Consider the following 27,786-nt stretch of genomic DNA (forward strand, 5'->3'; position numbering starts at 1 on the left):
CCCCGCGGAGCCGCCTCCTCGGCCAATGGGCGGCACCGCCGCTCCCCCCGCCCCCTGCGCCGTGACGTGCGCGAGCCCCGGGAAGAGGCGGCGGCGGCGCGCGCGGCGGGAGGAGCGGGCGGGAGCGGCGAAGAGCGGAGCGGCGGCGCGCGGAGGAGGCAGCGGCTCGGCCGCCCCTGAGGTGACACACCGCGGGCTGGCGGCCACCGCGGCACCGGCCACGGGAACGTGCCCGCGCCGTCCCGCCCCGCTCCCGGGCAAAGCGGCTCCCGCAGCCGCTCGGGGCTGGGGCTCGGCGGGGGCGTGCAGGGAGGCAGCGGGGCAGGGGCTGGCTCGGAGCCTCGGCAGCGCTTTGGGCAGCTCCCAGCGATGTCCTCAGGCTTCGGATAAAAAACCTTTTCCTGCCGGTGTCGTTGCGGATGAGCCGTGCGGTGACCTTAACTTTGGTTTGTGGAGTGACCTTAACTTTGTTTTGGTCCCTGTGTGGTTCGCTCTGCAGGTACCGACGGTCCGGGTCTGCGAGGTGGGGCTGTGCCCGAGGGCCAAGAGTTTTCGAAGGAAAACTTTAGAGAGATGGAAATCTTTGGGATAAGGGTGTTATCTAGTGTGATTGGTGTTGGAGGCAGGGGCTTGGAATTAGGTGATCTTGAAGGTCCCTTCCAGCCTAAACCGTGCCGTTTCCTAGCTGTTCCTCACCGAGCCTTTTGAAACGCAAAGATGAACTTCCTGTAAAGTGTTGCTTTTCTCCCAAAGCATCTTCTGATTAATTACCAGTTTGTCCAAAGGGAAGGCGGAGAAGCTCAAGGTCTCTGAGCCCTTTGCGAGTACCGTAAATCAGGTACCAGTGAAACCAGGGAGTCTCTGCTAGGAAATCTGTTAATGGGCTTGTAGCACTACAAACTTCATCTGCAGTTGTGGATGTCCTCAGAGTGGGGTGAAAGGAGTGTTTACTATTGTGAGGAGCGATTTCCTCTTGTGAGGGGGGTGGTGAACATCTTGGAGTTATCCTGGCATTGTGTCTTGAATGTTTCGGTTCTAGTAAAGATGGGCTGATCTCTCTTTAGGCTCTGATTTGCTGATAATTGCTTAGGTACCGTAATGCTGCGCCTCTGTTCGTATGGGAACTAGACTAGGAAAATGTTTGTTTTCATAGATTTCCCCTAGCAGACTTCGTATTTCAGCGTGAAAAAGGCTGTGCTGTGATAACAGCCTATCTGAATTATTAACTCTTTAAGTTAATTGTTTTAAAGTTCATGCCACACATGACTTTTCCTTCCCCCCCACCCCAAGATTGGTTATTTTTAACTCCTTCTGTTAAGCTTTCAGTTAGATACTGTAACCACTCTGCACCGGTGAGGAAGGAATGCCTTCCTAAGCTCTTGAAGAAGGTGAAAAGTGTCCCAAGACAAGAATTCTGGTCCCCAATTTGAGCTGGAAAACTCACCCAACTATTGATTTTTTGTTTGGTGGTGGCTGGTGTTTCTCCCCTGTGTGCTGTGCAGCCTGAAAGGAGAATAGGAGACTCTCCTACTAGAGGGACAAACACAGGAAGTTGAGTTCTGAAAAGCTCTGGTCATAGTTTTATTTCCCTTTTGCAGATGTGCCAGCCTCCTTATTCGGAGGTAATCCATCCTTAATTTGTTTTTTCACCAGTTCCTGAGTTTTCCTGGCCTGTCTGTAACAGCTCATCTGTGCTGGTGCACGTATGCTGTTCACTAGCAGCTAAACACATCTGCTGCAGAGTTTGTGCCAAGATGAAAAAATATATCAAGCTTGAAAATGTGGTTACATACATGCCTGTGAGGTTTTCTGGAAAAAATCTGAAAATTGTCCCTGGTTGTAGCTACATTGCCAAGAGATTCTTAAGATGAATTTTATGGAAAGTGTTCTGGGATAGCAGTTTGTGGCCAAACTAGAGTCTCCTTGTCCACTTCTCTTTAGCCGAAAATTCTGTTTTCCACCTGCATGTGGTGCTTCAGGTGTTCCCTGCTGGCAGCTCTGTCCCCAGCAGTGACCTTTGTTATTGGAACTGGTGTAGTTCAAACCTGATTCTCTTCCTGTTTTTCCTTGATTTGCAACGTAGCCGTTGTCTGACCAAGCAGAACGCAAGGATCCATTGAGGAAGCTGCTCCTGAGCAACAGCTGAGAACCTGACAAGGAAGGGACTTGGCTCAGGTCAAATATTGCTGGTGATTCCACAAAGTAAACCTGCCACAGCTCATGGAAGACAAGTCTTGATGTCCATCTGGCTGTCAGAAAGAATTGCAAGGGCTTTTTGTGATTTTAAAGATTTCGCAAAAGCTTAAGTTATTTAAGTAGTTATAAGACCTGTAGGGAAAAGAGGGTGGTGTGGGGAGATGTTTTATTTGGTAGGGGAACTTATTTGGCTACTTTGTTCCTGTACTGCTTGTAGTAAGGGAAAGGAAGTGTGATCAACAGTAAATGACTAATTCAAGCATGTGCTGAATTTCCTCTATCCTCGCTCTGAATTCATAATGAAGGGAAGAAAGCCCAACTTTATGTAAATATATTATGGAACAATAGATGAGATTTTTATCGTTAATTATTTCTCTCTTTTTCTGATCTAGCTAGGTAACCATGGCAGGAGATGATGGTGTAAGGAAACGCCAGTCTGGCTCCACTGCAACCTCCAAGGTCCCTGAGAATGAAGAAACACAGAGGAGACCTGAGAGCGAGAGGTCCTTTCAAAACTCAAGCAATGGTGAGACTCAGTGGCTCAGCACTGGTTGCATCTCTGGGATGTGATTTCCTTTAAGATGCTGTTTCTACTCATGGCTGTATCTCTTTGCTCCTTCATTTCTGTTTTTCTGTCTCTGGGAGGGCTGAAGGTGGAGCTCCCTGTGTCCCAGCTGCACTGCACCCCTTCAGTAGGTGTGGGTTGTTTGGGATGCTGTCCTGCAGAGCTTTCCCTCAGGAGCTGTGCACTGCAGTGCTTGCAGGGATCTAAAACAGTGATTAACTGTCACAGGAGGAAGAGATTCATTAGAACTGTAAATGGTGCAAATGCCTCCTGGAAATACTTTTGAGTAATCTTGGTTAATGCTTTTTCTGGGACTTCATCTCACTTCATTTATGGCCTTTAAGTATGTGACTTCTCAAGATGGAAGAAAATGGTCTTTAACATGCCTGGCTAAGGTGCTGTGTCCACCTGACAGACAGGTGGAGGTAGGATGCACAGAGAATGATTCTCTGCTGCTCTGGGATTCTGTTCATGTCAGGACATGACAGAATCCCAGAATCCCTTTTATTCAGACTAAATCTTGGCTACCAGAAAACTGAACAATCCACAGTTTTGTCTGTTCATTTGTTTTGTGGTCACCTTAGAAGTTATGTGGCTTAAAGTTGGCTTTGTGGAAGGGTCAATGCTGCCATGCCCTGTCCCTTGGGTTACAGGGACAGTTGTGTGGCACTATGAGTGGTTTTGCCTGTGACCCTCTGTAATTCCTGGTTTATGCTGTACCACATTCCAGCCTATGATAAGGAGGTTGGAGATGAAACTGCAGCTTGTTTACTTTCTCTTTGAGATAGATTAAGCAAAAAGCTAAAGTAGGTTATCACAATGTGCCATATGAGTACAAGATCCAAAATCCTGGTGCCAGTGACCCAAGGAGATAATTCTCACTGATATGCTTCTGGTTATCATCACTATTTCAATAGTACTTCTTTCAACTGAAATGGAAGTTGGAGCATGTTTAAGTCTAGGACAAGTCAGATTTCTTATTGAAAATAAAATGCATTGGAGAGAAAGCCATCCCACAAACTGCTTGGAGAACTGGGATTGTAAGATTTTGGTGGCACATAATTTTAATTGAATCAAATGGGACTGTATTAGAAAATTGCAGGGAGTTGGTGTCTACTGGAATGCAGTGATGCTGAGCTTGGGAGTAGAGTTCTATCACTTTAACCTTTTCATGTGTGGAAACTCCTTAATTGTAATAAATGAAGGGTAAGTAATAAATAGAGCAGTGATAATTAGGACTGGATGGGTGGGTGTGTCTGTCTTTACAGGCCGTTCATTTTAACACCTCTGAGATGTGATAAAACCTCACTGCAGGTGAGATACTGTGAGTGTGTAGCAAACCAACATCTTGGAGTAGATCTCTTCAGAGTGCCCATGTGCCTGGTGGGTTGGCTTGGAACAGTGCAGTGTGGTTTAAATCCCACACAAACTGCAGTGAGAGACAGCAGGGAGGAATCCTGGTCAGTCAAGACTTGAGTGCATCTTACCTGCCAAGGTTGCTGCCAATTGAGCAGGGGTGTCACAAAGTGTTTCTTACCTCAGTGCTGGTGACAATAGGAATAACACAGAGAGGTAGGAGGCTTGAATCTGATGCCTTGAGGCATGGGAGAAAGATGCATCCCTCTGGTCAGGAATTCCTCTGTGCAGGGGAGTTAAATCAGCAGTTCTGTGGCCCAAAGGTTGAAGGTTTATGAAGCTGAAGTGTTCATGAGTTGCAGACAGTGGCCTCTTCATGTAGTTCAGGGTGCCCATGTAACTAGGTAGGACTTTTATGACTGAGGTGGGAGAATTTCTCAGAACAGGCATAGATGTTTTTTCTCTTTCTTTTGTCCTGGCCATTCTCTCCTGAATAGCTGTTTCTGAGGCATTAGTGCTGATGTGCACAAAGGCAGTGTGAGGCTAATGATCTGCTGTCTGGCAACAGCTTTTTTTGTATTGTAACAACTTAATGCTGCGTGTTTGTGAGGAATTTTAGACAGAATGCATGTTTGTTGCAGTCAAGGGATTCTAGCCAGGCCAAGAATGTACAGAAGTAAATATGTAGCATGTTTGTAGCAGTTATAGCCATAGAAAAACTAAACCTTTAACATGATTACCCACCCTTGATCCTCTCTGATTATAGCAAACACAATCTGCTTTTTACAGTAAGAGCTGAGGTGTCGAGGGCCAACTGACTTGTTTCCAGAAGTGTGTGAACTTTCTACAGAAGCTTTTGGGTCCTTAATCCTTTCTTCATTAAAACTCAAATCCTTTGGCTGATCTGAAATTGCTTAGAGGAATAATTTTAATACATGTATTGGCTTTAGAGCTACAGTAGGTCTGACTCTTCCTTTTGTACAGTTGAGGTTATTCTTTTTTCTTGGTTCTGCCATGCTACTGAAGACTGTCTCATTGTTTGGGTTCTAAGATTCAGATAGTTTTTACTCAGGTATGCCAAATTTTATAGAAGTGTGAAAATACTCATAACTTGGAGATTGCCAGAAGATTTCTTTGTTTCTATCTTGTAATTTTTCAGCCTGCAATTTCACTTTGACAGAGTAGCTGAACTTCAGACTTATACATAATTTCTCTTCCTTGAATTAGCTCCAGAGTTGTAATTAAACAACTAATTTGGTCCTGGTTTAGAGTCAGCAGATGATCTAGGTGGCAATAATACCCTGTCAAAAGCCAGGCTTCCTTAATAAGATTAGTCTTATATGTTTTCAGCAGGAGGTACATAGAGAAATACAGAACTGCTCAGCCTAATGAGATATTGGTATCAGACTGTACCAGACACCTGGAGTGAGCATAACAAACTGCATGGACACATCTTAAAAGGCTAGAGAGGACATGCATCATAAGTGTGTACCTGAATGCCTCTAAAATGCTCAGATAGTGTGTTCAGAGCAGTAAAAAGGTGGGTTTGGAGTCTGTTCTTGTTTGCCCAGATAACAGGCAAGGACTGGAAGTGTCTCTGGAGGCTGATCTGCAAACAAGCTATGTGGCATATCTGTTTGGTGTGAGTAAGCCTGACTGGTAATGCTGATCTTAGGAAGGGGCTGTTATCTTCCAGTGAGGTCACTATCGATCATCCCTGGTGCAAAAGTTCATGGTGATGCACAAATTGTGTGCCTACAGAGGGATGGAGGAGGAGAGAGCTCTCCAAGGGGGAGCAATTTGGAGAGATTTAGCCTTTGCTGTATGACTCACAGCAATGAGTGTTCAGTGTTTCAACAGGCTTCTTCTTGTGGATTGAGCTGCTTGAATTGAGTATCTGGGATGTGTTTCTGAGAGATAGATCAAAAAGCTGTTTTGTCTAGGTGGATTCTGGTAATTTTAGGGGCTGTCATGTTTTGGAACCTGTGGTTTGGGTGAAGGCTCAGCAGTTTCTTGTGAAGAGCCTGTGGACATGGTAGCGTAATGTAGAGAATGCTGGTTTTCCTTCCTGCTGGTGAAGAGGCTGTTTGGGTTCCATGTCCTGCAGAACTGACTTTTTAAGCTAAATGCTTGCCCAGCAGTGCAGTGACCTGTGGCCTGTGAATTCTTTAAACAGATCATCTGAGTCTAGTCATAACTTGCCTCTAATTGCTGAGTGGCCTAATAAATTACCATAAGTAAGCATAAGAGCTCATTAGCATCAAATTATCAATGTGTGTTGTATTGTAGCAATATGGAACTCCTCCCCTCTTTACAGTAGCCCTGCACTAGATTTGCTTTACTGTTGCTTTGCTTCTGATAAAATCTTCAGTGTTTTTGGAGAGGGAGCCTTTAAATCCAGGTGACTGACAGTAATGAAGTCTTTCTGCCTGTGTTGCTTTAACCTCTTGAATGGGAAGTTGTCTTATCAAGAACTGACAAAGCTGGGTTTTTTTGGATCCCAAGCTGCAGCCCCAACATCATGTGAGTGATTCTCTACCCATTTCAAATGTCACTTATTTGTAAAATGTACAAGAGTGGGTTGAAAAAGGGACATCAAGATCCTTTGGAAGAGGTACTTTTTCAGTCTTGTGAAATTTTAGTTGCTCAACTTCTCAACAATTAAGAAACTTTCTCAATCTTCAGGTGATTTTTTTTTATTGGCTTGGTTTTCAAAGAGAAACAAAGCTTACAATTAAATTGTTCAATAATTTTTTCTTCTGACTTTTGAACCTGCTTGGAATTTGGTCTGTACACAGGAGTCACATTCTAAAAGGATCAAGCTCAAGACCAGTGGCCCTCTAAAGATCTTGTTAATGTCCTTGCTGGTGGGAAGGGAACCCAAGGCCATTAAATAAAAAACTTCTCCCTGTGAACCAAAGCTCTTCCAAAGCAAGCCCTGCTTAAGCCTCCTCTGAAATTGGGCACTATTTCATACTGGTCTTCAAGACAGCTTTCTCATGACTTTATATATATTTTCTGTCTTCTTAAGGCATATCTTAATTTCTTTTAAATGCAAAGATGTGCCTCCTTGTAGAGTGCAGCCTTGAGTCCATTTTTCCATAATGCTGTTACAATCCCAAAGTGATACAGAGGGATCCAGGCTTCATTTGCAAGGTCAAAGGAAAGTGAAGATTTGGACTTCTCAGCAGTGCACATTTCCTTTTAGACTCAAAATCATGTGGTGAATCTCTTCTCCAGTGACCTGACAGAACATAAGTGGTGTCTTGTGCAAGGGAAGTTGAGTGATTAAAGATGATGTGCTTTTTCTCTGGTATCTGCCTTGTGACACAGCTGGGTTTATGGGGTGATGCAATACAGCAGAATGGGTTGGTTTGGGATGAGTTTTCTTCTACAGAAGATTTTGTGTTGAGAAAGACAAGTTCACAGGTGAGTTTATTTTGTCATATGAGTTGCTTAGGCTGAAGCTATGGAGATCTTGATTTTAAAACCTATTAAAATATGCTGTTTTTCTAATCTTTTCTGTGCATGCACACTAGTATGAGGGCAATTAAAGTGACAGGAGGACACTTCAAACTGCAATTTAGTAATTGCAGCATCAGCAGGTCAGAGATTGTCCTCATTTCTTGTACAAGCATTAAAGCTGGACATTTGGTATATGTAAAGCTATACCAAATTTTAAGGCCTTATAGTAGAAAAGGGTGTTTTATTTCCAAACTGAGCCATGCCCTGGGTAGCTTTTAATGTGAGTTTTTAACGACTGAGGCTTCAAAGGCAAGATCTGACAGGAAATATATGGTCAAAGAACTGGTTATTTTATTTTTAGCTTATCTTTAAAAGGAGGTAATGCAATTCCTTAAGTCCCATGTGTCCTGTTCTCTTTGGCTGTTGTTGGGTGGCTTCAAGCAAACTTGATATTATCTTGAAGATTGGCAGCTGAGTAAGGACACAAATTCTTAGTTTTTGAAGGGAAAGGTTAGTTTTTCTTTGAGCTCAGCACCTCTGTTCTGCTCTCAGGTCAGCACAAGGGGTTCTTCCCATAGTAGTAATAGAAGGAGCAGGCCAGGAATACAGTTGTGGAGTGGCACAGTGAAGGGAGTAGAGCCCCTGAGAACATCTGAAGAGGATACAGTTCTGCTGCTTGTGGAACAACTTCATTTATTTTTTTAATATATCGGAGGTGAACTTATTTGAGACCAGCAAAGTGCATGAGCTGAGTGGGTCAAGGGCATCTTACATTCTTCTCAAATTGTTTTCCAAACTGCTGTTGTTCTGCAAATGTAACAGCACAATGAGCTCAGATTCTGAGGTGTTTGGTTGTTTTTTATTTTTGTCTTGGAGGTGAGATGCTTAGCAACCAGGAGTTCTATTTTTGTAAAAAGGGATCCTGGATGCAGCCAAAATCAATGGTGTCAAGCAGTTTCCTTGTTTGTTGTTACATTAGAAGTCTGCTAAGTGATAGGCAGTTGTTGCTGGTCTGTCCTTAAATCTACAGCTTGTGTAGCAGATAGGAAAAAACCAAAATTCCTGCAGACAGACAAAAATCAAAATTCCTGTTTGATCAGTGGGAAGGGGAATTGATGCTAACAACTGATCATAGCTGCACTGAAGTGAAAGTTTCTTGTGTTGTTGTACTCTTTTCCAGTACTGGAATTGGAGTCACCTCTGAAGCAGGCCTACCTAAAATACTTAAAGCCGGTTGCTCAAACAGACTGACTGAGGCTCCTGAGCAGCACAGAGGCACTTCCTGCTCTGAAAATGAAACTGCTCTGTGTGTAGAGGCTGTGCTCATACAAGGAGGTCACGTTATGCACTGTGGTAGTGCTCTCAGTCTGTTTTCTTGTCTCACAGCAGCACAACTTTGGCACCTCTACAACAAATCTGTTAGCTCATGCTTCCCTGGAATCTTATTAGGGAATCACTTCAGTACCTTCTTTTTCTAAAAGTGTTAATGTTGTCTTAGAAACCAAACATGCAAGTTGTAATGCTGGCAGTGTGTTGGTGTGTAAGGTGGTGCTGTAGCTATAAATGCCAAAGGATAAGAACAAGGCAAGGTTTGCTGCTATCTTTTCAGTCTGACTGGTATTTTAGGGGGATGGATGCTGCTGCTTCAATCTTGATTTTTCTTCATGTGCAAGACTCTGTGTTTTAAGTAACTTTATCTTCTGTGTTGTTGTTATTGGGGAAGTGAAACACCAGCTGGTGCTTGTCCTAAAACACAGCTAGTCTGAAATGTCTGACCTGTGGGTGTTGTTCCTCTTGATGTCACAGAGGCATCTCAGATATGTAGTTTTTAATGTGAAAGAAAGGTGGCATTTGAGGCTTTACCTGTTGGCCAATGGTGTGAGTAATGACAAAAGTCAGATTATATTGATGGCATGTTAAACCTGACTGTTTACTCAAACAGTCAAACACATTAAGGAATACAGTCACGCTGATATCTAGCACTTCTCCTGGGGGATAAAAGGAGTGGGAATGGCCAGGTTTGAACACAGGATAACTGTCCAACTTGCCATTCAGCCTGTCTCAGAGCTGATCATGGTATTTTACCAATAGCTGTGGCTGGCTGCCTTGTCTGTTGGCAGTGTAGAGGCCTCCAGACAAACTAAGCTTACGTCTGGTTAAGATAAAACCCTGATAAAAAATCAGCACACTTGGAAATGACCTTCTAAGGGTCATTCTGATTGCTGCTTCAAGGCTGAATATGTTTAGGGACCTTGGAAAAATTTGCAGTTGCTGATGAAAAATAAAATCCAGCATGTTCTCAGTTGTGGACTGCCTTACAGTGCTATGATCCTGAAATATGTGGTCACAGTTTATGAACTTCCTGCAGCTTTGATTTGAGTTTAGTAGGACCCTGTTAGAAGTCAGAAATGCTATTGAAAAATTGGTGTCTGAACTACTGTATGCTGTGCTTTTTGTGTTTTCAGACATGCAACAAAAAATATTGAATATTTGCTTTCCTTCCTTAGGCTGGGTTGATGTGGACCACGTGATAACGAGGAAAATGCAGCTCATAGCAGAAGCTGAGGTAAACACAATTCTTGCTTGTGGTGGGGAGCAGGACAATTGACCCTGGAAGTCTTTTGGAGAGTCACTAGCCCTGGAACACAAATAGCCCTATTCAGTCCTAGATTGAGTGCAGTGACTTTTCCACAGCCCTCTTTCTCTCTCCCACTTAGCACAAGAGGGATAATCTTATGTAATGAGGTTCTGTCTTACTTGACCCCAACAGGTTGAAGTCCAAAGATAAGAATGAACTTTGAAACCTGTAAATAAAATTGAAATTGCCTTGCCACTAACTTTTGGCAGTGTGATGATTAGCCAGCCTGCTTGCATATTGAGCCTTTAAAATGCTCTGTGTCCTGCTATCCATTGAATAAAGGGCAGCATGGAGCTTGCACCCCACAGCTGCTGCTGCCCTGGCTGTGGAGATGAACTCCCGGAGCTTTGGTCTCATTCTTTTTGTCAGTGAACAATATCCTCATAGAAAATAGCACTGGGTGTTTCTGGCACCATCTGCATCTGTGTGGGCTGCCTTTGTCTTAGATTATATTAAGGTGATTTATGCCCAAATTAAACGAAATTGGCTAATGATGAACTGCACCTCCTTGTTAACCATTGTTTTGTGGCTCCCGTGTTCTTCAGGGCAAATTGCCCTGTGCTCTTGCATAATTGTATTGCAGAAAATTCCGTGGTAAATCTGAAGTAATCTAATTGTGCCAGCTTGACATGAATAGTAGGGAGTGGATATTTAGAAGACAGAGAAAAATACATTGCACCTTTGAGATATTTTCCTGTTTCAGTCTTTTTTTTTTCCCTTTTTCTCCCTTCCTCTATAGTTGGTGTGTCATTTATAACAGGTATAACTAAGGTGTATTTAAATAGTCTTCTGCAAAAGGTGTGCTGCTTCTTTTTGATGAAACTCCTTAAATTCATCCCTTTAGAGAGGTAGTCAGCTCAGAATTTTATTTTGGATGTTGTCTTATCCTGTTTATCCTTACTGAGAACAGGAGATCAAGCCTGGTAACTTCTCTGCAGACAGAACAGTCGTTGATAATCACTCTGTTGGCAGTGGGTGTTTGCAGGAGAAGGCTTTCACTGTAGCACAAGTAGCTTTGGAAGTTCCAGGGAGCACTAGCTGGTTGCAAGGGGACAACTTGACCTTGGATTTCTTTCTTCAGGAGTGTCTCTTGTTTCTTTTTTTTTTTTTTTTTCAGGTCACCAGCTTTGAGACACAATTAATAGAAAAAGTTTTCTTACCACTGGTTTTCTAGGATTCTTTGTGGGTGTTTTAATTGCTGAAGTTTCTCCCAAAACACAGGGAGTTCAGATTTTAAGCTTTGAGTAATTCAGCTTGCAGATTTGTTTCAGGTGCCTCAAGACTGAGGGGGAAAAAAAAAAAACAAACAAAAATACACCCTACTGCAAAATCCCTGAGAATTCCTGGAGTGCTGGGCCCTTTTGTTTTGGGAACCACTGAACAGAGGCTTGGATTACAGTTTACTTTTTCTGTGATGGGTATCTAACTTCTAGGCAGATACTTGACTTGTGAAAAGCCTGGTCAAGGTGGAAGTGGGATTTGTAGGAGCTGGATGTTCCTCATGCATAGGAGGTCTTCAGGCATCTGTGGTGTAAAAGTCCAGTCCTTTATTCATTCTAAAAGGAGCTGAGAATGGTGTGTTCTGTCACTAGGTCAGGGCTGTCACGTGTCAGTGCCAAAAATTACTAAATCTGTTAGAATGAGTACAGTTCTGGGGAACTGTTGCAATTTTGTAAGTAAAGGGTTACTTCCCTCAACTTTCTGACTTGCCATCAATTTTTTATTATTGGCCAGCTTCTGCTTTTGATGGCATAGCATTCTTTCAAGGGTTTTTGGTTTGTAATTACAGTTAGTTGCAATTACTGTAGGACCTGTACTCCAGTTTGTATTTGATTTAATCTATTAAGAACTGGAGCCCTGCTCTCCCAATAGAAACATGCACATGTTGGAATCAGCCCTGAAGGACTGTGTTGGGAGGAGACAATCTCAGCAGAGTGCCAGCCAAAGGGAAGAGGTACTTTAAGGAAATACCATCTGCTGAAGCCTCACTTGAGGAGAGATTAGACTGAAAATGGGGAGACACTATTAAAAAATATATATATTTTGATGGGAATGAATAATGCTTTGTTTAGCATGGAAATTTGAGGACTCCAACAGAAATAGGAATTTCTATTTGACTTTTTTGTAGGGATATGTGCATGTATGCTGTAACATTAGGCTGTACCAGAGAGCACCAACATCTTCTGTTACAGGTTATATTCACAAGTACTCAGTATTTGTTGTTTATATTTTTTCTCTTGTTTTTAAAGGAACAAGTTCATGTCTCTTGCAGAGACAATCCTCTTTTTTGCCTCCCAGGAAGCAATATCTAAAAGTGGCCAGATCCTAAGAATTTTGTTAAGCACGGGGGAAGCATATTTACTCTATTCTGGAAGCTGCCAAATAGGAGAAAAATGTTTTTTAAAGTTAAATATTAATCTGCTCCTTCTCCTACTGCACCTTTTGTTTCAAGAGATCTCTCTGGATCTGACCACTACAAAATGAGAGGAATGTAGAGTTCTGATCCAGTGACTTCAGGGTCTTCTGCTTGGATGTGTCTCACTTCAGATTGTCTTGTATTTTCTGCCAGAGAGTTAAACTTACTTGGCTGTTGTCACATTAAGTAGGAGCATTTTTTAAGAATACATCATCTGTTCATGTATTTTATAGGATCATGGAATAGTTTGGGTTGGAAAGGACCTTAAAGATCATCCTGTCCCACCCCCTGCCATGGGCAGGGACACCTTCCACTATCCCAGGTTGCTCAGAGCCCCATCCAGCCTGGCCATGGGCACTTCCAGGGATCCAGGGGCAGCCACAGCTTCTCTGGGCACCCTGTGCCAGGCCTGCCCACCCTTACAGGGAAGAATTTTTTCCTAACATCTGATTTAAACTTACCCTCTGCCAGTTAGAAGCCACTGGCCCTTGTCCTGTCACTCCAGTTCCTCATGAAGAGTCCCTCTCTGACTTCCCTGTAGGTCCCCTTCAGATCCTGGCAGGTGCTGTGAGGTCTCTAAGAATTTTGTTAAGCACGGGGGAAGCATATTTACTCTATTCTGGAAGCTGCCAAATAGGAGAAAAATGTTTTTTAAAGTTAAATATTAATCTGCTCCTTCTCCTACTGCACCTTTTGTTTCAAGAGATCTCTCTGGATCTGACCACTACAAAATGAGAGGAATGTAGAGTTCTGATCCAGTGACTTCAGGGTCTTCTGCTTGGATGTGTCTCACTTCAGATTGTCTTGTATTTTCTGCCAGAGAGTTAAACTTACTTGGCTGTTGTCACATTAAGTAGGAGCATTTTTTAAGAATACATCATCTGTTCATGTATTTTATAGGATCATGGAATAGTTTGGGTTGGAAAGGACCTTAAAGATCATCCTGTCCCACCCCCTGCCATGGGCAGGGACACCTTCCACTATCCCAGGTTGCTCAGAGCCCCATCCAACCTGGCCATGGGCACTTCCAGGGATCCAGGGGCAGCCACAGCTTCTCTGGGCACCCTGTGCCAGGCCTGCCCACCCTTACAGGGAAGAATTTTTTCCTAACATCTGATTTAAACTTACCCTCTGCCAGTTAGAAGCCACTGGCCCTTGTCCTGTCACTCCAGTTCCTCATGAAGAGTCCCTCTCTGACTTCCCTGTAGGTCCCCTTCAGATCCTGGCAGGTGCTGTGAGGTCTCCACACAACCCTCTCTTCCAGAAAGCTCCTTGAAAACAGATGTTTTTTTCCTTTTCAACCTTCCAGATGAGCAAGTAGATAGGAGTTGGAAATTCTGATCTGGGAAACATATGTGTTTCTTGAGCTTCTTGAGTAAGAAAAGCAGATGAAATGATGATATGTAATTATCATGTAGGAAGACTTGCACCTTGAATCTGGAGGCAAACTGGAAAAATCCCAGGCAAAGGATGGCAGATCCCAGATAAACATGGCTAGTAAACACTTGCATTAAGAAAACAAAACATCGTGTGAAATTAGATTTTAAATAATTTCTTGAAACTTGCCTTTTGCCTGTGCTGAAGGTGATGGCTGGCTGGCAGAGCTCAGAGGTTGGCTCTCAGCTGTGCTTCTTCACTTGGCTCCATCACATTTAGTGTCTGAGGACTAAATGTTAAGGAACTAAATTCTCAGAACTCTGATAAGCCTTCTAAAAGGCTAGATCAATTCTGTGTTGAATCTCATGGAGAATATAAATGTTATTCCAAGTCCTCTGGCCTGAGGTGTGTGAACAGGCCAGGATAAGCCCCAGTCTTATCCAAGTAGGGTCCAACTCTTGGTATGTGGTACAGAAATGTTTTCTTGATGCCTTGCTCTGTCCTACTCCAGGATAAAAAGGAATATAAATATTTTATGAAAATGTATCCAGCAAGTTAAACAGTTTGCTGCTGTGTTTTTATTCTGTCAGCAACTGAAGCCAGCTTTCATGAAGGAGGTGGACAGTCACTTCACAGAGTTTGTGAACTGTTTGGTGGCAAAATCGGCGCTCCTGGATTCCTCATCTCCAGCCTCCCTTTTCCCAGCTTCCTGTGCAGAGAAGGAACTGCACAAAGCCAAGTAAGTTCCTTTTAAGCTGTTGCTATAACAAGGTTACGTTTCCTGGAAGCTTTATTTCCTTTTTTGTCTCAAATGTCAAACAAATATTCTTTGCAGGAATTCGAGGGCCCCTCCAGAACATGGGAAAATCTTTACTGCCAGGAGGTCCCTCTTGGAGTGAGTAACTTAACTTCATCAAAGTAATTTCATCAAATGCACTGAAAATACCCTTGACAGCAAACTAATGAGCCTTTGCTTTGAGGTACTTTCCCTGCCACCACCCACAGTCTAGTGTTCAAATCCATGGGGATTAATCTGTTCAAGCTTCTCTCTTTCTAAAATATCTGTAGTACATCTTGCAAATATAAACCTTAATTACAGCCATCTCAGTAGCACTGGGATCATGGCTAATTATCCTTTGTCTGAGGATAAGCTGAGGCAGTGTCTGTGTCTAAGTGTCTGTGTTTGTACCTTAACTCTGGTCTCTCCCTTAGTGAGCTGTTTGAAGTGAGTCACATCAGGACAATCTACCACATGTTCATCGCTCTTCTCATCGTCTTCATCCTCAGTACACTTCTAGTAGACTTCATTGATGAAGGAAGGTAAGAATGCCTTGGAAAGACAGGGATAAGGGCTGGGAATAGCTCTTCCAGAGTGCCAGATGCACATGAAACTGCAGAATGGTGCAGAAAGAAGGGAGAATCCTTCTTGGGGTGTTGCTGGAAGTGTGGGTTTCAATTTGGCATACTTAGAATATGTGCTGGAATTCCTGTTGAGAGGATATGACCATTCCAAATTGGAAAGCTGGATATTAGGAAAACACTGCTAACTGATGTGTTACATGAGAATTGTGGCCACACAGTTCAGCCTAACGTGCTTAGTTCATCACGAGGCTGGCAAAAGGGAATGTGGAATACTTTGGTTGGGTATCTTTAATGAGACAGCAGCTTTCAGCTGCTTGTGTTGCTTGAAGAAGGACTCTGCTTAGAAAAACTTTTAAATACTTCAGCAGTCCTTCTGACAGTTCTGGAACACTGTGCTTGTACTCAAACAAAAATAGAACTTTGTTTTTCCTGGGGAAAAATCTCAAGGATGTTGGCAGAGCCACTGCTAAGATAGTGCTTTGCAGGTAGCCAGTTGTGAATAAGATTGTGAAAGACTGCTTTCCTCACTTGTTGCTTAAATGGTATTTTGGCAAGCTGTATTTTATGTACACAAGTAGGATTACGTGTTTATCTTGCTGATTATCTGCTCTTCAGTGTACAAAACCAGAGCTGTATCCTGATTATAATTATTGTCCCTTTAGTCTGGGTATAAGAACAGGCTTGTGTGCTACTGAATGTTGTTTAGCTGATCCTAACTTATTAGTGTATGGACATTGAGGGAGAATGGGTATTTACCTTAAAATCATCTAAGGCAGAATGCCCTGATTACTTTATAAATAATATCTATGGTTTTAGCTAGATCTGATAATTTGGATCTAGTTTGCAACTGAGCCTCCACCTGAGAAGGAATAACTTTTGTTGGTGTATTCTGTACTGTCATCTTCTCTGGTCTTAGTTTAGAAGAGCTGCTTATTGTAGGAGTAAGCTCTGATGAGCGTGAGAGGCAGTAAAGTTGATCAGCCTTATGTTTATGTCCTTATGTTTTAAGCTTGATTAATGGACTAAAGCACCTGATGCACACCATTTGGTCCTATTTGGACTGATCTTCTAATGACCCTGAGCCTTTTGGATAACTTCTAAACTGAGTCCATAGGGAATGCCCACAGAAAAGGATTAAACTAAGTTTGAGTGCTGGATGTTAAAATACCCCATGCCTATAGAGGCAGGGAAAAAGCCTCTTTAGGCTTAAACCCCTGGGAAGAGCTAAGTTTCAGTGCAGTAGTGATGATGTCCTGGGAGTGTTCCCCAAAAGCTCTCCTGGACCCTCGTCCAGCAGTGGATTGTTCAGTCACGTGCCTGTTCTTAGGAGGGATGAGCTTGAGCCTGCTCCTAAAGCACATGCTGATCTTAGAGATGTGCTTAAGCCCTGTGGGATTTGAAGGTAAGCTTTGCCTGCTAGCCCTGATAGCATCAGTCCTTCTCTTAGTTTCTGGGATACTTGAGGATGGCCACTTGAAGCTGCCACAGACAGCCCTGAGCTGAAATTGCCACGGTCACTTCTATCCAGACTGTCAAACAGTTATTATCTGGAACCTTTGTGTTTTGTAGCCACTTAGTAGAGTAGAAGTATTTCTAATCAAAGAATGGACGCTCAAAAATTGTCTCTTACCTTGTGCCTTCTAGGCTGGTCCTTGGATTTGATCTTCTGGTCTTTGTTTTTGGAAAGTTCCCAGTTGTCTTCTGTACTTGGCTGTGCATGTTCAGTGCCACAGTAGTTGTTCCATACAACCTTTTTGTGTGGTGGGCCCAAGGCTATTCCAGTTCCTCCCATCGTGCAATCCACTCTTTCTTCTATGGGATGCTGTTCACACTCTTCCAAATAGCTGGCCTTGGGTTTGGACCAACTTATGTTGCAGTATCCTATGCCCTGCCTCCAGCTTCCCGCTTCATTGTAATCCTGGAACAGGTAAGTCCCTACCCTGCATCCTCTGGATCCTAGGATACATTGAATTGCATTTTATTTTCAAAGTGGAAAGGGTCCTTTTTCCTAAAGGAGTCAAGTGTTGTTTATATTCACTAAGTTAAGCTAAGGCTGTGGATGCAGCATCTCTGAGACTTGAGGACAGTTACGTGCAGCAAATCTAATAAGAAAAAGTAGAGAATAAACTTCATTTTGACCTGGAAAACACTCATGGGTTTTTACCCAGTATTTAAGATTTTTCTGTGGATTTTACTGAAATTCCATTTGTTTCTGGTTGTTTTGTGGATTGCTTAAGTGTTTAAAGCCAATTTTAAGAACATGTTGTGCCATAGTCCATAAGGAAGCTGTAATGTTCCTCTTTAAAAAACAAAACCCAAAAAAGCAAGTACATGGCCAAGAAGTGGTTCCTGTTGGCATTTCTGTTCTCAAGAAGCAAGTGTCTTGGTTCTGTAATCAGGACTTGTTTGGAATTTGATTTTTTTTTTTTTTTGTGGCAGGGAGTAGAAAAGTGCAGGAATGGAGGTCTGGTCAGTCCATCAGGTTAAAACAAGGATGGTCAGGGATGAGTTTTAAGAATTAACTTTGTACTGGCCCTACTTTTGGTTTTTCAGTGTTAAAACAAAGTTAAAAGAAAAACCTGCTTGACAGCTGTGGACTGTTTATGTGGGGCACCACCTTATACCCAGGTAGTGATAATTGCTGTACAACACATGTAACTTCAGGAGGACACCTAGACTTTGAAACATCCTGGCATGCTGAAATGGAGAGGGATTTCCCTTCAATTTTAAGTTCATGTTAGTTGATTAGTGACTTGCTGGTGTTATTCAGAGTCCTTGTGTATGTGGTGGTCCTGCAAGTGTAGATGAGATGTGTTTTGACTCTCCTGAGCCATAGTTGCTGCTGCATGTTTCCCCTTGCAGAGTTTGGAATGCATGTCAGGTAAACAGGCTGGTAGGCAGAGGAAGCAGCCCTTTCCTTGTAAAAGGGCTGAATAGGAAAGAAACCAAGATGCTGAAGGTGTTGCTGTAAAATGCTTGATCCAGTCTTCACTGGAAGGTTGTGAAAATGAGAGCACTGAGCTGTTCTTCTCTTGGCCTTTCAGGTTCGTCTTGTTATGAAGGCTCATTCCTTCATCCGGGAGAACGTACCCAGAGTCCTGTCCTCAGTGAAGGACAAGTCTGGTGAGTAACTTGCCCTGCTTCATTTTACATAGCCAGCTCTAGCTTTCCTTCCATTGCTTTGAGCTGCTCTCATGAGCTGGAGAGGTGGGATTTGAAGTGGTGACTTTGGATGGGGAGACAGAAGGTTTTGCATCATAATTTCAGCCTGAACCATTTCATTTGTATTGTTATATTAGACAACAGGCTAGACTGTTGTTCAGGTCTGAGTCCTCTCTGGATCTTAAGTCTTTGTTCTCCAGGATTCCATGTTTCTTCTTTTAGGAGTAAAAGTTGTCTAGGTGTTGCCTGCAGACCTCCAGCTCGGTGCTGTATCTGAAGTGACAGCAGTCATAGAACAAAAGGCCTTTTAAGCAAGACATGCTAGAGCTGACTGGACTGAACCCATGTGTTGATAGGAAAGAAGATGTGATACCAAGATGTTAGCAGATAGTTGGTTACCCTCACTTGCTAACTGTCCTTCATGCACACCATCTGACAGGTTGAGTTTGTTTTATTCTCTGCAAATCCCATGCCTTTAGTTCCAGGCTGAGGTTTCTGAGGTGAGAAGGGCACTGTTTTTTGAAAGGGTACTGGGGGAAATTGAACTGTCAGTAAAAAGATTGCTTTTGTTTTTTATTTCCTCATCTTCCCAGGCACAGTACATATTCCCAGAATTTCTCAGTACCTGTACTTCCTCTTTGCTCCCACCCTCATCTACAGAGACAACTACCCCAGGTAATGTGAGCAACAACAGAACACTAAAGAAGTCTGAAAACTGAAGCCAACATTAAGCACCCCTGGGTGTGATCAATTTATGAGTTAGAGCTTTCAGAAAGATGTGGTTAAACTGGCAAGGGCAGGACTTGCTCATGGAGTTCTACTTTTATTTATTTGGGAAACTCACTTGCAGTTGAACTAATTAAGAACTTGCTACAGATTATATAGTGATAGACAGTTCCTGCAATAGGAACCTGTGTGTTTTATGTGGTGCTAATAAGCAGCTGTGCCTCTGAGTTTGAGGCTGAAGCCTTTATGAGTGGGAACTCCCAAACTCTTCTGTACATTGCTGGGTGGCACTTTGGCTGTGTGAAGTCAGCAGTCCTTCATAAAACTGCAGTTCCCCACCTCCTACAGGACTGTACAGTGCTGCCCTCCAGATACCTTCCCATTTATGGAATTGCTGGAGTTCTGCTGTAGTTGAAAGTGAGGAACCAGCAATTTGGGCAGACATCCCTTGGACGTCAGGAGATTAAGAATTCTGGAATTCAGAAGCCATTTTTTTCAGAGAATATGTCAGTAAAATTGTAAAATCCTTCAAGTAATTGAAGGGAGGGGTTTGCTGCTTTGAGGTCCTATTTAGCTGTGATATCCTGTTCTTTTTCCTAGGAATCCCACAATAAGATGGGGCTATGTAGCTACCAAGTTTGCACAGGTGAGTGGTGCAGCTTTCTGCAGGATACACTCTTGGACATCATCTAAGATGTGTTGCTCAACAGCTCTCTTTGGCATTAAATCACTCTACTTGGCATGGCCTTACCAATAAAGAATACTTTTCAGTGACTAAGAAATAAACTGTGATCTTGCTGCACTAATGGTTGTACCAAAGAAAGAAAAAATTAAAATCTTTGCTTAAACAAGCCTCCAGATAAAAAAAAAAAAACTCTGTGTGTGAGAGCAACACCCATGCCCTCTTTTTTCACCCTGATTGTAGTGCAGGGGTACAGTTTCCTCTCTGCAGTTATTCAAAGCAATTTTGAAATAATGAGGCCTGCAGTCCCAATCCCCAGTGCTTGAGTTCAAGACTGACTGGTTTTTCACATTTGTGGCCATGAGCTTCAGTAGCTTCTTGTGGATGGGTTTCCAAGTAATGGATTTGTGTGACTGAAACCTTTGCTATCACACAATATGCATTTATGGCCTAAAGAGCAAAACAATTTTTTAAAAAAGGGCAGCATGAACAGGCCTTTGGCTGCTTGCTGTTGGACAAAGAGGATGACAGAGCACACACCTGCCTTACATCAGAGTATTTCAACAGTGACTGGCATTTTGACCACAACATCCGCAACATCAGTTCATGAGCCAGAGAAAGCCTGAGGTGCTTTGGCCTGTAGATGTCAACTTTGGAATAAAATCAAAATAAGCTTTAATATTAGATTTAAATACACTTAGTATTTTTCAATTATTTCTGCCCTTATATTGGAAGTACATCAAGGGTACTTTCCCCACTTTGGCAGTGGCATGGATTTTTTGTGTCAAAACGTGTGAGTTGATAGGACTGGGAAAAACTGACAGCTGCTGTAGTAGAAAAGAGAAGTTGATTTTGCTGCTGGCTGTTCAGTATGCTCTGGGGATTGCTGTGGCTTTCTTTCTGCCTGGATCCTTAGGGAGGTTTATTGGCAGCAATGTAAAATAAATTATTTTGGCTTGTGTTGGCAGCTGCTGTTCTCTCCTAGAGCTGGCAAGTGGTGATGTGTTAATTGTGTGTTCCTGTTATGAAGTCAGGTTTTGGGGTATTTTTGTTCCAGGTGCTTGGCTCACTTTTCTATGCCTACTACATCTTTGTGAGACTCTGCATTCCTCAGTTTCGCAACAGTAGCCAGGAAACCTTCAACCTTCGAGGGCTGGTCCTCTGTATCTTCAACTCCATCCTGCCAGGTAAGGCCCAGATCCATGAGTGACTTTCATCTTTGTGGAAGGGAGAAGTGCTTCATTTGAGACGCATTCATGACAGGCAGAGATCAATAAGGTCTTGTGGGCAGACTGCGGCATTAAGGAGTAAAACTTCAAAATCAGCAATACAAAATAAAAGCTGGGTTTGAATTTAATTGTCTTCAAGTTGCAGGCTCTGGGGCAGCCTTGCTGCTGCCCTCTGGGGCGAGCAGGGCCTGGTGTGCTGAGAAACTGAATACTGTTGTGCTACCTGTACAAAACAATAGAGCTCATCTGTGTCAGTGCCTGTAAGAACAGTTTTTGACTGTGTTAGGTGCTCTTGCTTGTGGCTGAGAGAAAACGCTACAAACTCTTGCTTGTGTGAGAGAAAACACTACCAAACTGGTGTGGCTGTGCCTTGTTTCCAGGTGTACTGATCCTCTTCCTGGTGTTCTTTGCATTCCTTCACTGCTGGCTCAACGCGTTTGCCGAGATGCTGCGCTTTGCAGACAGGATGTTCTACAAGGTGAGAAGCAGGAGCTGTAGTTGATAAAGCTTCTGAAAGTCATTGTCATAATTAAAAAAAAAAAAAAAGGAGGAAACTGAAGATTGTTTTACCAAACAAAGCAACCATGGGATTTTGCTTGGTTTATGCTGTTAAGACTTAAGTTTGTTGCTGTGCTGTAGAACAGATTTGGTTTCTGCCTGGCAGTCTGAGTTTCTTTAACAGTTTCTTCTGTGCACAAACAGAAGCAGCCAACAGACCTACCCATTAGCTCTATTAGCCCTCTCTTTGTTCTTTTATCACATCAGCCACTGCAGTTTGGGATAAAACCAGACCTTGATACTCCAAGTAGAATGTTGGAAGTGTGATGGAAAGCTTGGTCAAATTGTTATGTTAGCTTGGTATTCTTTTGTTCAATATTTTTCAACTTGATATCCTAGAAAAGCCCTCTAGAATGTTTTATTAGATTTATAGTCTTTCCACTGTGCTTTCAGGACTGGTGGAATTCCACATCCTATGCAAACTACTACAGAACCTGGAATGTGGTGGTACATGACTGGCTCTATTACTATGCCTACAGGGACTTCCTTTGGGTGAGTAACAAGCAGATTTATTCTTTTTTTTAATTAAACGTTCAACTACTGGGCAAAACATTTGTCAAGATGCAGCATCCCTGTCTGTTTAGAAGCATAAAAATGTTTCATGTCAGCTGTTGTGGGGAGCCACTGTGCTTTTAGAGAGATCCATTGCTCATTTCCGAGTCCTTAATGTGTGCAAAACGTGGGGCTGAGATGTAGGAATGCAGAGACTGCCTTAGCACTCAGAACTCATGTTGCACTGTTTCCATGAGCTGTGGTAGGCATTTAAGGAGTGGGTTCAGCACAAATACTAATGCAGGGAACCTGAAATATACCTGAAGAGAAACACCTAAACCCCAGGGTGCTCTGCAAGGCATGTAGCATTTCACACGTGCCTCTTGGCTGGAGGAGAACCTTCTTAGCTCAGGGAAGAAAATTCACTGTGTTGCAACAACCAAACAAAAACCACAGCAGAGTAGCTCCTAATACTTGGCATTCTTGTCTCTCCCAGTTTTTTGGGAAGAAGTTCAGAGCAGCAGCCATGCTGTCTGTCTTCACCGTGTCAGCTGCTGTGCACGAGTATGTCCTCAGCATCTGCTTTGGCTTCTTCTATCCAGTTCTCTTCTGCCTGTTTACATGCTTTGGAGGTAAGCTCCAAGGAAGAGAGTGTGGGAGTGGCTGTGGGTTTGTGGCTTTTTTTAGAGACACATGCTTTGTGCTTTTGATAATGATGCCAGCTGTTCCCTCAGCACTAACACACAGTATTGTTGCCCAGGGGCTGCAGTTGTGAGTCCAAGCTTTGTGAATGGATTTTTGCAGCTCAGGAGATACACACCTATATACACACAGAGGATTTGGAAGCTTGGGGCTTAGATGATCAAGGTCCTGGTGGCGAGGAATAGAGATCTATGTGATACACTGCTGTTCCTGTGACACTGCACAGAGTTTAACAGCCCTGCTTCCTCTTTGCCAGGCTGTAGTTGAATTGCTGTGTGTCAGCAGCTTGTCAGTCTTCCTCTGTTCACAGTATAAGGAAACTATTAGTTCAGTACTGCAGTGAGGAAGAGTGTGGGAAATGGATTTATGATGGCATGAATTATATCTGTATTGTCTCACCCTTCTCATGAGACTGAAGACAGAATAAAAGTTTTTAAAACATCTCTGTTACACAACTCTGGGTCAGAAAATAGTATTATCTAACAGAAGAGCCCATTTAGAAGTCAGAGCTCTTGCATTTCTTTTTGTGTTTTGAGTTAGAGGGCTCTAATAAACTGTAGGCCACCCCTGCCATGCCTTGGTGACCAGTGTAACACAAAAAATGTTGATTCCCCAGAGGCACACAGCTTGTTGGCAAACTTACTGGAAGTAAATGTGAGAATCAGCTCAGAGTATTTGCTCTATTGCCAAGAATAATCAGATTTTCATGCAATAACCTTGTTGCTCTAGAGATGAAGTGAAAGGAGGGGAAGATCCAGTGAAATCTGTTGATCTTTGATTCTTGAATCTTAAGTTTTGTTTCTGAATAATGCTTCTCATTCCTCTCCTTTTCAGTGGTCTTCAACTTCACCCTGAATGACCGTCGGAAAGGGCCCTTCTGGAACGTGATCATGTGGACTTCCCTCTTCCTGGGCCAGGGTGTCATCATCTGCCTCTACAGCCAGGAGTGGTACGCCCGCCAGTACTGCCCCACGGAAAATGTGAGTGCCTGCTTATTCCCTGGGATAACCAGCTGTGGGACTGGCTGTCCTGTCTTGCTGTGCAGGAAGAGTGGAAGTTAAAGAGCATGAACCTTTCTGGCAGTGTGCTATATCCATTCCTTAGGAGTTATTTAGCCTAGAAGCTGCCTAACAGAAGTGTGTTCTGTGCTTGGTAGGATTTCACTGCTTGAAACTGAGGGTGATGTTACCCCATTTCTGAGGATATGCTAGACCTCATTTAGGCTGTGGCGATGGAACTGCAGCACTTGGCCAGTGAAGCCAGGAGAAACTTTTGTAGAAGGCCCACAAAAACTGGGCCTGTTGTGCCTCTCCCAGGGTAGTTTGGGGTTTAGGTGCTGTTTTCTCTAACTTATGTTCTTGGTACCAGGTTCTGTTCTAGACAAAACTTCCCGCTGTCCTGGTTGATTACAGTTTTAACCAAAGGTATCCTTTGGCAGCCTCTATTTTAAGTTTGATTCTCCTCCAGAGTTTGCCATCATGAATTACTTGGCTTCTTGATAGAACAGGCTACTAGGCACAGTGTTTACCTGATGCAACAGAACTTGTGGCTGTACTTACACTTCCAGGCACTGCTTAGTGAAGGCAAGAACAGGGTTGTAGGGTGCAGAAATGTCGTTTGATCTTTCCTGTTAGCATCCTGAACCACAGCTGGTGCTGTTGGCCTGTGACTAATTTACTGCCTCTCCATGTTTTGCAGCCCACATTCCTGGACTATTTAAAGCCACGCTCGTGGTCCTGTCATGTGAAGATGTGAAAATGGGGTGCTCTGGCCATGACATCACAGAAAAACAGAGGTGTCCTCCAAGTATTTGGACCAATAATCTAACTTACTACAGACTTTTTCTAAGGGAAGTTGGGCCTCCTCATTATTGGGGAGAAACTGTAATTTTTTTAAATATTGCTGGAGCAAACCAGTTGACCTGGATTGCAACAGACTTCAAAGGCAGCATCTATAACATGCTGTCCCACTTTGAGCCATTTCCATGCCAGTAAAACATTGAGCTGAAGGTGGAGTCTACTGGAATGCTACTCATCCAGGGATCCCCCCAAGTTGCTGCTTTTCTGGACAAGAGGCAAGCTAGTCAGATTTGCTGGTAGCTCATTGTTGGTATCCGTCCATCTTTCTTAGCCATCGTTTGCAATTTTTTTTCTCCTTTTTGGTAATGGGATGTCTACAAAACTTCTGTTCTTCATGATCCTGCCTGCCACTGTGACATGGACAAGTGGCAGAGCAACAGGGTGTTTGCCTCCTTGCTCTGAAGATGGCCAAAGTTTTCCTGGCTGGCTTCAAACTGCATCCTGTATGCCAACAGAGATAAAATGGGCAGAGGAAGAGGGATTGTCACTGTGCTAAGTCAGGATCAGAAGCAGGGCATGGTGTGTGCAGTCTTTATATGACTTTTTACACCAAAAATTTGTTTCTCTGTATTCTTTTAGTTCCCAACTGCCTTACAGCATTTTTGTTCTCTGAAGGCCCTTGTAACTTGAGGAGTACTTTTTCTTCTTGCTGTTCCTTTCTCCTGTTCTAGGTAATCAGTTCTTTTAACATGATTAACTTGTAAAAGAGCTTTTGCTTTAGTTTGGCAGGTGCTTTAAAGTACACAGGTTCTTAAGGGTTTCTTTACTCAGAAAACCTTGAAATAATATGACCAAACTGTAAGAAAATGGGATCAACTTTACAGGTACAGAGCATGATCTTCTTTGAAATGGCCACGTGCAATTCAATGTGCCAGCACACCTTGCCCATGTGTATTGGAGAAGCTTTTAATGCTGCTGGGGAAAGAGGATTGACCCAGTGCTGCTTTGTCACCTGCCTGTGTCTGCCCTGGCATCAGAGGGGGCTTCAGGTGGAGATCATCCTCCTGGGTACTGCCCTCTTGGTGAAGAGGTAGGACATCCTCCCACACACGCCAATAAAGGCAGGGCCCTGTGTGAATTTGGTGTTTCCATAGCAATGAATCAGGGTTCCTTCAGGTGCTAAACAGAGCAGGGAACTTGCAGAGTGTCTGGGTACAGATCACTCCAGTTTTACTGGAACTGTAGCTCCCATTATTGAGACAGGGTCACCTGATGGACATACCTTAACCTTGGTGAAAAGGGCCACCTGATAGAGATACCAGAACTTTGGTGGCAAATATGTTAGAATTACTCAAATGTTATCAGAAACTGCCAATGGAGAACAGCATATCCTTACTACCTACAGCCCTGGGTGTTTCATACCAGCAGTATTGGGACCATTGATGGACTTGTCTCCCAAGCCACTTCAGACTCTCCTTTGGGCTTCTGCTTTCACTGACCTCAGTCAGAAGTAATTTCATTAATGCTGGGGACTACTTCAACTCCTCCAAGTCTTCAGTAAGAAGGAATCATGCTCTTGTGAAAGGACATTGTACCAGGTCAAATTTGCCAAATAGTGTTTCTGTGTGAGGTTCTCCTCTTACAACACCTTCTGCTAAAAATTGTTTGATGAAACTGTTGAAGTAATTTCAGAGGAACTATATGCTCAGATTTGGCAGTATTCATATATAAAATCCTGAGAATTAAATGGATTACTTTATCATCATTCAGATTGAGAAATCTGAAATCTTTCACCATAACTTTTGTGGGAGGAGAGAATAAAAGTTCTGGAACAACTAAGATTCCTTATTGAAAAAATAGTCAAAAATACAAAAAAACACCCTTTGGCAAACAGCTTTGTGACCTCCTTAGTACAGGAAGAGATTCAGTCCAATTCTTTTTTGGTTGGTGCTCAAAACACTTACAGAGGTAACTGCACTCAAAGAGGGTGGGATGGATTAGGGACTTGGTTTGCTATCTTGAAACCCATGGCAGGTCTTCTTACAGTTTCAGTGTTTTCAAAAAGAGACCAAAGGATGGCACTTTGTGCCCTGTTTTGGTGTTTCCCTCACACCTGGCACTGTCACGTGCCCAGAAGGAATATCAGCATTTACTGTGTCAGCATCATCACTGTTTGAAGCCTGAGGGCTTGAGCATCTGGCAAGCTAAAGACAACCAGAAAGGGATGCTCAGCTGCTGGAACTAGTCTTAGTTTTGGACAAGTTGAGGTTTTCAGCCTTGTAGATCAAGGCATCTGGCAACCGTGCTGTCAGGGCATTAACAATTTGGATTACTTTCACTTTTGTGGGTTTTTTAATTTGCTTTTGAATGTGGGCTTATTTTCATTTTTCTCAAGAGTGCTGGAGGGGAAATAGTAAGTCTTTTGCACGTTGCTTATTTAATTAAAAGTCAATTACACCACGTTTGAGTTTCTTAGACTGCAAGTGCCAGAGCAGTGCAGTGTTCTGGTCAGTGGTGAGGATGTGAAGGTTGCCAACCTGCCCATTACAAGCTCTTAATATAATGTAATATATTATATACTGTTTTCTGTGGTTCTTTCCAACACAAGAACTGTGCAGCTTGCTTCCATGGTAACTCCCTGAGTTGTGAGGTGGGAAGCCTCCAGCTTTGGAATGGCAGCCAGTACAGCTGCAGCTTCTTGCTCAATAACTGCACGAAAATCAGTGTTACTCCTTCAAAATGTGTCCTGGGGTTTTCATGCAGAAAACTATTTGTTCCTGGGAAGACCAAAGCTCTGTGGAGTCCTCATGCCTCGTCTGTCCTTCCTGTTGGGGTGTGTGGCTGCCAGCTGTGGGGGTGAAGCAGGCCTGGATCTGAGCTGTAAGCTCAGTGCTCTCCTGTGACAGCTGTCTGAGTACAGTGTGTTCTGTGGGGGCAGCTGGGGGAATTCCTGCTGGATTTGTTCACACATTGCATGGATTGCACCTGGCCTACCTGCTGAAGGCAAACAACTGGTTGAGCTCCTGCTTCTGAATGCAGATGTGCCAGAGGGACAGCAGCT

The 27,786-nt window shown here is 43.2% G+C and overlaps 1 protein-coding gene across 6 annotated transcripts; it reads left to right on the top strand.

Annotated features, from left to right (window-relative positions):
• Positions 1 to 122: 122 nt before the first annotated feature.
• SOAT1 (sterol O-acyltransferase 1) lies at positions 123 to 27,531 on the top strand. 6 transcript variants are annotated; one of them, XM_041479017.1, is made up of 17 exons: positions 126 to 181; positions 2,084 to 2,175; positions 2,589 to 2,722; positions 10,090 to 10,148; positions 14,604 to 14,752; positions 14,849 to 14,908; positions 15,226 to 15,333; positions 17,020 to 17,302; positions 18,420 to 18,498; positions 19,131 to 19,212; positions 19,864 to 19,909; positions 21,003 to 21,132; positions 21,555 to 21,652; positions 22,126 to 22,224; positions 22,721 to 22,856; positions 23,761 to 23,906; positions 24,625 to 27,531. In XM_041479017.1, exons 3-17 carry the CDS (start codon positions 2,599 to 2,601, stop codon positions 24,679 to 24,681), a joined length of 1,656 nt encoding a protein of 551 aa, XP_041334951.1. In that variant the 5' UTR covers positions 126 to 181; positions 2,084 to 2,175; positions 2,589 to 2,598; the 3' UTR covers positions 24,682 to 27,531. The 6 variants fall into 6 exon arrangements, 5 of the variants coding, with proteins under 5 accessions (XP_041334952.1, XP_041334951.1, XP_041334955.1 ...); XM_041479020.1 differs by lacking the exon at positions 126 to 181 and adding an exon at positions 211 to 446; XM_041479018.1 differs by lacking the exon at positions 2,084 to 2,175 and having other exon boundaries at positions 123 to 181.
• The last annotated feature ends 255 nt before the right edge of the window (positions 27,532 to 27,786 follow it).

Source organism: Pyrgilauda ruficollis, unplaced genomic scaffold (genome assembly GCF_017590135.1).
Source record: "Pyrgilauda ruficollis isolate IOZ18807 unplaced genomic scaffold, ASM1759013v1 scaffold47, whole genome shotgun sequence".
Lineage (NCBI taxonomy): Eukaryota > Metazoa > Chordata > Aves > Passeriformes > Passeridae > Pyrgilauda > Pyrgilauda ruficollis.

Coding starts and splice junctions, on each gene's coding strand:
- SOAT1 (XM_041479018.1), top strand. CDS start 2,599: ATGGCAGGAGATGATGGTGTAAGGAAACGCCAGTCTGGCTCCACTGCA. Junction 22,225..22,720: donor CCTACAGGGACTTCCTTTGG/GTGAGTAACAAG, acceptor TGTCTCTCCCAG/TTTTTTGGGAAGAAGTTCAG. Junction 22,857..23,760: donor CCTGTTTACATGCTTTGGAG/GTAAGCTCCAAG, acceptor TCTCCTTTTCAG/TGGTCTTCAACTTCACCCTG.